The following is an 8,914-nucleotide window of genomic DNA, read 5'->3' on the forward strand; positions in this document are numbered from 1 at the left end:
TTTTTCTCCTGTTAGTCCACCTCTATTCATAGATTTATGTTTTCAAGCTTCTAAAGAGCTTATTTACATACATATTGCCTCTCCATGAGAATAGAATCACTAATCATGGCAATACCAACCAGGCAAACCCTGGATTTGGTGAAGTAATCCTATTTTATCATAGAATCATAGAATTATAGGGTTGGAAATGACAGAGAATCATTCATGCAGCTTCCTGAGAATATTAAATAAAAAAAACTTTTCTAACAGTTCACAGTTAGGAGAGCCAAGATGATAATCTAGGTTTTCTGGCTTCTATGTTAGTGATGTCTTCAATACGATATATTGCAATATGCTTAAGATTACTGCAAGTAAACATTGTAATGCTTACCATAACTTTCCCTTCGTTCCTTGTATTTATGACCTCTCTGAAGTTTTGGAGATGGAGTTATTGTATTTTTTTTTTAATAAGCTTTATTTTTTAGAACAGTTTCAGATTTATAGAAAAATCGATACAGAGTTTTTGTATTTCCTACACCCAGTTCCCCTATTACTAACATCTTACATTAGTATGGTATGTTTGTCACCTTAATGAACCAATATTGACTTATGATTATTAACTTTATTCAGATTTCTTTAGTTTTTACCCAATGTCCTTTTTCTGTTCCAAGATATCACATTACACTTAGTTACCATGTCTCCTTAGGCTCCTCCTCGTTGTGATAGTTTCTCAGACTTACTTTGTTCTTGATTATCTTGATACTTTTGAGGAGTACTGAATGGGTATTTTGTAAAATGTCCCTCTACTGGGGTTGTTTTTCTTGTGATTATAGGTTTATTTTTTATTTAACATAACCCTATACTTGTGAGCATAAGTCTGTATATTCTTTTCATGTGACATTATTTCTAATAATTTATGACATCTTCATAAACATTGCTTTTAATTATGAAAATCCCTGCTCTGTTACTTAATATCTGTGTGACCTTAGACACATTCCTAAACTTCTCTGAGCCCTTGGTTTCCTCCTCTGTAAATGGTGCTCAGAGGATTATCATGAAACAGGCAAGCAGACTGTTGCACAGAGGCAAAACACACTGCAAAGTTATGTTTAAAGATTATTTAGGGAATGGTGTTTAACCCAGATTGGGGGGAAAGATGCAGCCAAGAGGCAATTTCAGTAATTGAGGCTGCCAGACGTAGAAGGAAGGAAAGGGGGATGGTGCCCAGAAGCAGGCCCTGCCCACGCAGCTTCAGTGGGGCCTGAGAACTAACTAGATATAGGTGGGACAAGCTGGTGCCACAAGAGGGGACAAGAACATTTTCCTTTTTGGGGTTTTCTAGGACCAAGAGAAACTTAGTGTCCTTGAGAGTCAAGGAAGAAGGAAAGGCAGACCTGTTGGCGAGAAGGAGGTGGGAGCTTGGATTTTGATGTGTTTAGTTTCAGGTGGTGGCTGCCTATCCAAGCGATGAAGTCTTGTAGGGATTTAGAGACCTGGGTCTGAAGGAAGGTGAAATCTCAGGGCTTGAGAGTAGATGAGCTCTCCAGAGGCTAATCCTGGAATTCTAGAACAACCAAGCTAGAAAGGGGCTAGAGATCATCTCAACGCTCAATCACAACTGCTATCATTTGCAAAGTATTTCCTAAGGCCAGGTGTTGTATAAGACCTGTCACCTTTTCTTCACCCTGAATTGACCCTGCAAGCAGGGTGTTTTTCTCCACACTTTACATAAGATAAAACTGAGATTCCAAGGGTTAAGTAACTTGCCTGAGGACATAGAGCTAGATGGTCACTGAACAGGAAGCAATCCTGTGGTAGTGAAGCCAGGGCTCCCCCATTGTTCTTCTCGGATTAGACAAAAAGTCCTCCAACCCCTTATTTGGCAAATGAGGGACCTGAGCCCTAGGAAAAAGGAAGTAAGGGCATTTGGATAGTTAGAAACTGAGCCAGGGCTGTAAACCAGGCACCTGTAACTGGACTGGGCACCCAGTACTAAAGGGGCCTGGAGTGGGAAAGAAAAGCCAGTAGAGAAAACACAAAAAAAGAAATGAAGGAAAAATTTCTCAGCATGGCCCACAAAGTCTTGCCTACAGTTCTTCACATCAACTTTTCTCTCTTCCCGCCACCCCCTCCCCACTTTTGCTACTCAGGCTATTTGCAGTTTCCTGCTGCCCCCCATCATACACCTCACTAGGCTGGGAACGCGCCTGCGCCCGCACTCCTGGGAAACTCCCGCGCACTCAAGGCTCAAGCATCCTGTGCTGTGAGGCCGGCATGCTCAAGCCACAGCAGAGGACACCACCTCCCAGGACATTGTAGAGGACCCCAACAAAGTGAATTGTGGGTCTCTGAGCACGTTTAGAGCAGCAATGTCATCGTATTCACCCCTCTTTCCCCAATGCCCTTCATGGGATCTCACCAAAGAAAGGCTTATGGGAGAGAAGGAAAAGAAGAGTGCCAGGAAGAACCCAGGATCACAAGAAGGGAGGATGACCGAAGGGCATGGTGTCAGGAAAGCTGGCTTTATCTGTTTCCTTTGCACACCTATCTTCCGTCACTGGTAAGAACTATAGTGGACTGGATGCCCACAGAAGAATCCAAGCACTTGGCAAATAAGAAAGGCAGTGGTGAGGCAGAGCAAACAGGCACAGGATCACCATATGTATGTTTGCACATACATAGATTACACATAAACTGCATATTTACAGATGAGAAATGGTACCCGCAGGTTGAGAATCCTGGAACAAGGGCCTTGCTGAATGCTGAAGTGGCAGATTCTCAGCTGAGGCCTCCAAGGGAGAATGGCAGTGGGAAGGAGTTGAGAGACAGTCTTCTGGACAGAGAGGTGGGCAGCTATGTGCACAGCCCTCTGGGAAGAGGTGGGCCTCCTGAGGATAGGCCAGGGCAGCCAGGCGCTGCTGTACACACTCAGCTGTCAGCCGTGCTTCTGGGTCTGCATCCCAACAGTCCTCTAGGAGCTCTCTAAGAACACCAGGGTCCTGGGAATAATGACCAGGAGGCAAGCTTGACCTCAGAACCCTGAGTGGCCCCCCTGAACAGTCCCCAGGGTTAAAAGGCGTCCACCACTCCCCTGTTTTCAACACTCCTCTTCCAATCCTTCCTGGAGCAACCTTCCTCTGCCCCTCATTGAAATCCAGCCCTCTGCATCTTGTTGCCTAAAACAGATTCTCTGGGTGCCTTCCAAAGGGACCACCTTTTCCTCTGAGGAGCTAATTCCAGTTAATGGCTTAACGTATTAATGGGAAATTGCTCTCCTTCCTTTCAGGCAAACAGGGTCTTCTGCAAAAAAATCTCTGGGCCTCTGTTATCTAACACAGCAAATACTTGTGCAGTGGAAATTTCAGGCCAGGTATTTCAGACCGGGTAGCAGGGAAGGGGTTTCCTGTTAAAACTATTTGTACAGATTCCTGAAATTTCACTTTTAGGCTACTGCTCTAAATTTTATACCTAGACTGGCTTTACTGGGTCATGTTAGAAACATAGATGTGTAGAACAGAATGAAGAATTATTGGATTGAAGGTTGGATGCCAGTGTATCAGGAGAGAAGCCATCTTGAGGGCAGTGCTCAGGGCAGAAACAAAGCCAAGGAGGACTTTCTGAAGCAGGGGACTGAAGAATGGGGCTAACTGATGGTAGGGAGAAGAAAGACACAATGGGCAAGACTGAGCAAGGGGAAGGTGTGAGTCTCAGCAATGGGCTGTGTGAAACTTATGGTGCAAGAGGATGAACTGAGGTACAGAGAAAGTATGCCCAGCTTCAGCTGAACATGAGCCAGGAATGGTGGGAGAAGAAGAGATAGGAGTAGAAGGACTGTTTCTGGCAGACAAGCCCTTGAAGCTCATGCCCAGACTCTCCAGGTTCCCAGCCCATCAGCCTGTGGCCTCTTACTGTGGCAAAGCAGTGCCAGGTGGGAGGAATGTAGGGGCGCCTTCTCTCCTCCACCGCCAAGGTCCACAGCTCACAGGTGGTGGGGGTGCTGCCCAGTTCTGCCTCATAGGCCAGTTGGAAGGGTGGTGGTCTGTTGTCTGGGGAAAAGCACATAGGGCTAGGTGTCAGCTAGTACTAGGGGTGCATTCCTTGTAGAAACACCAAGGGGGAGAAAGGCAGAACTTCCTGGGTCAGGAGGTAGGTGGATCTGGAATGGGTGGGTGAGGCACCGGGGAGGAGAGGGAACTGTCACCCCCATCTTTACCAGGCCACAAATCTGGGCAGCGACTCAGGATCTCCCACAGGAGCAGAGCCAGAGAATAAACATCAGCTCGCCGGAGTGCTGTGCCCCAGTCCTGTAGGTCCAGAGTTTTGTCCAAGAGCTCCGGGGCCATGTACCTTTGGGTGCCAGCCTGGAGAGAGGTGTGAGGACCAAGAATCATCTCCTTGGCAACCTTCACCACAACACTGGTCCATGCAACATCCCCACAACCACAGCTCAGCAATGTCCCCAAAGCTACAGGCACTGCTGCACTGTTGCTACAGCAATGGGCACATCTTCATCAGCACCACCACCATCATCCTAGGCCTCATCTTTATCCAGAGTACTCACCTCCATGATGGCAGCTGGGCCTTGGGGTTGAGTAGGGGCCCAGGTGGGGGGCTGAGTGAGGCCAGGCAGCACCAAGGCGAGGCCCAGATCTCCAATGGCACATGACCCATCCTCCCTAATGAGCACATTCTGGCTGCTTAGATCTCGGTGGGCAATACCTGGCTTATATTGGCCTGTGGGAGAAGCCAAGGTTGAAGGGCACGGATCTTCTTCCTTTCTCTTTTGACCCAATCCTTCCCCTCCAAGCTAAGGGAGAATCAGAAACATAGCAGTGTGGCTCCTGACTCCCATGGCTTCCTGCTCTCAGCTCACCCACCATCCTGCCAGCACTCCTCATGGAGAAACGCCAGGCCCTGTGCCAGGGACAGTGCCATCCGCAGGGAACTTCCCCAGTCACTGGTGTGCTGGGTCAAGTAGTGGCACAGGGAACCCTGGGGAAAAGTAGAGAGAAGAAGGGGACACACAAAGCTGGAGGTGGCTGATCCACCCCAGAAAGCAGAGATCAATTGACAGACATCTCCTTGCATCTTTCAGCAGACTGACACACTGACACAGCTAGGCCAAAATAACAGACAATAGAGGAGTGAGAACATGCATAGTCAGATTGACAGGAAAAACAGTAACTCTTGTTCAGGTGTCCTGAGCATTTACTGTGGGCCAGGCCTCCTGCAATCCACATAACAACTCTAGGACGTAGGTACTCCTGTCACTCCTGTTTTACAGATGAGGAGCTTGACAGAGAGCTAACTAAGCTTGCTGGAAGTCACTTGGTGAAAGAGAAGTAGAGCTTGAACCCAAGCAGTCTGATTCTAGCATCACTCACTATTAACCACCTTATACTGCCTCATAGGACTTCGGACAAAGGCAGAAACAGGAGAGGCAGGATGAGCTACGCTGGGGCACTCCTCATGAACCACCTGGCTTGAGGTGTCAGGCCTGTATGATAGAAGTGGCCAATGAATAGAGCTGTTGGGTAGGAGAGGAGCTGTTGGAGAGCAAGTGGGAATTGTTGGGAAAGGAGCAAGCGTCTTGCATTTGACAAACACTGAGTACCTTCAGTTTGCCAGGAAAGTTAAACAAGGAAACAAAACCAAAAAGAAAGTAATTTTTGAGCTGGACAGTAGGGCACATGGTCAAAGAGGGGACTTCCCAGAATTCAAGATTTCAGAGGTGGAGGAGCTGTAGGTACTGATGAAGTCTGAAGTCTTTAGTAGGCCCACAAGGCCAAGTATGGTCTGGCCCCTGCCCAGCTCTTCCTCTTCATCCTTATTGCTCATGTTCCTCCCCTGAAGTCACATCTCCTCATTCTTCTTTTGTAGTGCCTTGGTCCTCTCTTTCACCACCTAACACTCTTGACATTTTACACTTATTTTTGTGTTTATTTCACCCACTTCTGTCTCCCCTACTACTCCATAAAATCTGTAAAAGCAGGGAGGGACTGCGTGTGTTTTTTCTAGCACTCAGCACAGTGCCTGACACACAATTCATAAATATTTGTTGAATGAATATATGAATAAATTTGAAAGGCTATGCCTCAAGGTATTTTTTTTTTAAATCCTCACCTAAGGATATTCCTTCCATTGATTTTCAGAGAGAATAGGAGGGAGGGAGGGACGGAAGGAGGAAGGGAGGGAGGGAGGGGGAGGGAGGGAGGGGGAGGGAGAGAGAGAGAGAAACATCAATGCAAGAGAGACACATTGATTGGTTGCCTCCCGCATGCACCCTGAGAGGAGCGGGAGTCAAGCCTGCAATCCAGGTATATGCCCTTGACTGGGAATTGAACCCAAGACCCTTCAGTTAGGGGCTGACACTCTAACCACTGAGCAACACTGGCCAGGGCTCAAGGTATTTCTTTAACAATGGTTTTCTTTAAGGTACAGAATATAAATTACTTTGATTTCTCCCTTTCCTTATCTATTTTATGAGTTAAAAGTATTAGCAGGTATTTCTTATGTAATAAAAAAGAAAAAAACAAGAAAAATCATTTTTAATGTTTTAGAGAAGAGGAACTATGAAGCAGAAGAATAAGCATGGACAGGGCCCAGCTGCCATCCAGCTCCCCTGCCACCACCACCACCTCCAGCCCCATTCACACACAGGCAAACACACACACACACACACACACGTACATTTCTTGGTCCTCACCTTGGGGTGCAGTTCCAATACCAGCAGGGGCCCACAGTGCAGGGGCCCAGGGCCCCCCCTGCTGGCAGTGATAAAGCGGACAATGTGGTCGTGCTGTAGACCTGGCAGCTCATACAACGCTCTCTCGGCTCGGAACTGGGCCACAGCCCTCAGGGGGAAGGCCTTGATGGCTACCAGCTCGCCTTGCAGCTGCCCAGCCCACACCACTGCGTGGTGTCCTTCCCGGATTACCTGGTAGGATATGGTGTTGGGTGTGGGCCTCAGCTAGTACCAGCACCAGGCTTCCCCACCAGCACATCCTCTGGGAGTGCCTAGAGTACCCTTTCCTCCCTCCCTGGGCACCTGGGAGAAGCACAGCTCAGGCAGCTCAGGCAGCTCAGGCAGCTCAGGCAGCTCAGGCAGCTCCACACTCCAGTCCCTGTCTGAGTCTGGCTCTGGCTCTGGCCCACCTCTCACTCTGCAGGCCTTTCGCTGTAGCAGAGCTGAGATAGAGAAGAATCTTAGGGTCAAAATGCACAGGCATGGAGACTGAGAAGCTGGTTTTGTGGGAGGGAATGGGAGTCAGATTGTAGAGATCTCAGAACCAAGAGGTCAGGGAAATCTGGAGAGGGGTCAAAGCTTTGGGGCAGTGTCTTAGGGTGACAAAGGAGAGATGGGGCAGATTAGTACCCAAGATGATGCTTCCCAGCAGCAGCAGGAGGAGAAACAGCCCCAGGAGCACCAGCACCATCCAGATGGACTCGCCTGGGCATTAAGGCAAGAATGCAGGCTGGATGAGCCCTGCCCCAAATCCAGTCTCTGCCCCTCTCTCCCTACTCAGAGATCTTGCTTCTCGACCCACCCCCACCCTGGTCACAAGCCCCTTTATCTCCCAGTCACCAGGGCAACCAATTTCTCAAGGCCAAGAAGAGTGAAGCTTGGGACGGGGGTAGGGTGAGAACTGGCCCTGGTTCTACCTCTCATCCTAACCTGGGCCCCAGCCTCCACCCAGGTTCAGCACCCCAGGGGGCTACCTGAGATAGTCTGGGGACCCTGGGAACCAGGAGTCCCAGAGCTGCCCAGAGGAGACAGATGGCTGTAATTGGCATTGCAGAAGTCAGTGCCACAGGAGCAGGTGAAGAGAGTGGAGTTCGGGCTGGGCTGAGCTCGGGGGCTCGGGTCACAGCGGGGGGACTCACAGCCTGGCTCATCACTGTCTCGGCATCCTGATAGGGTGGGATTAGGAAAAGAGGAGAGAAAGAGAGAAAGGGATTAAGAGAGAGAAGAAGAAAAAGAAATCGAGAGAGATGGAGAGTGAGAGAGAATATAATGGAATCTGGGAAGAGAGAGGATATATCCCTTCTCAGAGGCATCTCTTCTATCTCATTTGGGCTTTTCTTTTCCTCCACACATTCCATTTCTCCTCCTCTCCCTCAGCTGCCACCCCCACCCCAGGATGTACCTGTCTCCCACCCTGGCTATCACCTGCCAGTACTTTGCATTCACCTTGCATCTCCACCTGTGCCTGGTCTTGGGTCAGGTTCCAGATCCCAAAGCAGCAGCGGCTATAGAGGCAGCGGATAATCCTGGGGGGACCTGGTCCTGCATCTAGCAGCTTCCCCAGTGTCTTTGTGCTTCCCCGCACTCTGGGGGCCTCAAAGAACACACAGGTCCGCCTGCTTGGGGGTGCTGTGGCCCAGGGTAGGGAAGGGGTGGGGTTCAAGATGAGAGTGAATGCGAGGACAAAAACAGCAGCCAAAAATAGAGACAAAACATGTTTCATATCCCAGGGCCAGCATGGTAAAGCCATAGGAGGAAACAGTGTCAGCAGAAGCCTGGAACCTGACCACCTCCATGGGGACACATGGCTCTACCCTTGACCCTCACTCACCCACCAACCCCACTCACCACTCTTCCAAAGGGGTGGATGCTGCTTCAAGTGCCCCTTCCTCAATGGGTGAATGGAAAGACCCTGCCCCTCCCTCTAGACACTTACCTTGCACAGCTTTGGGAAGCAGTGCCCAAAGCCCCAGAGTACCCATCATTTTGAAGGAAGCAGCAGCAGGAGGTGGGAAGCATAAGCCAGGACAGCTGCCCCTGGCCAGAGCTTCCTTCAGACACAGGGCACTGTGGGGCCTCTGATCCCTCAGTCCCCAACTCCGCCCTCCTCCCTCTTTCAAGTCTCTGTGGGGGAGACGGCTGCTGTGGGGGAGAGGATGGGTGTGGGGAAAATCAAGGAGAGAGAGGGAG

General features: G+C 49.4%; 1 protein-coding gene across 1 annotated transcript; it reads right to left on the minus strand.

Moving 5' to 3' along the window:
- Positions 1–2,420: 2,420 nt before the first annotated feature.
- On the minus strand, positions 2,421–8,709 carry AMHR2 (anti-Mullerian hormone receptor type 2). Its single transcript, XM_016201123.2, is given in 12 exon segments — positions 2,421–2,792; positions 2,794–2,978; positions 3,889–4,025; positions 4,193–4,340; positions 4,541–4,713; positions 4,857–4,971; positions 6,686–6,916; positions 7,028–7,167; positions 7,355–7,429; positions 7,699–7,890; positions 8,171–8,353; positions 8,661–8,709. Coding segments are annotated over 12 exon segments (1,758 nt in total). The 3' UTR covers positions 2,421–2,662.
- Positions 8,710–8,914: the final 205 nt, after the last annotated feature.

The sequence above is a fragment of the Miniopterus natalensis genome, chromosome 2, assembly GCF_054644295.1.
Source record: "Miniopterus natalensis isolate mMinNat1 chromosome 2, mMinNat1.hap1, whole genome shotgun sequence".
NCBI classification, from domain to species: domain Eukaryota; kingdom Metazoa; phylum Chordata; class Mammalia; order Chiroptera; family Miniopteridae; genus Miniopterus; species Miniopterus natalensis.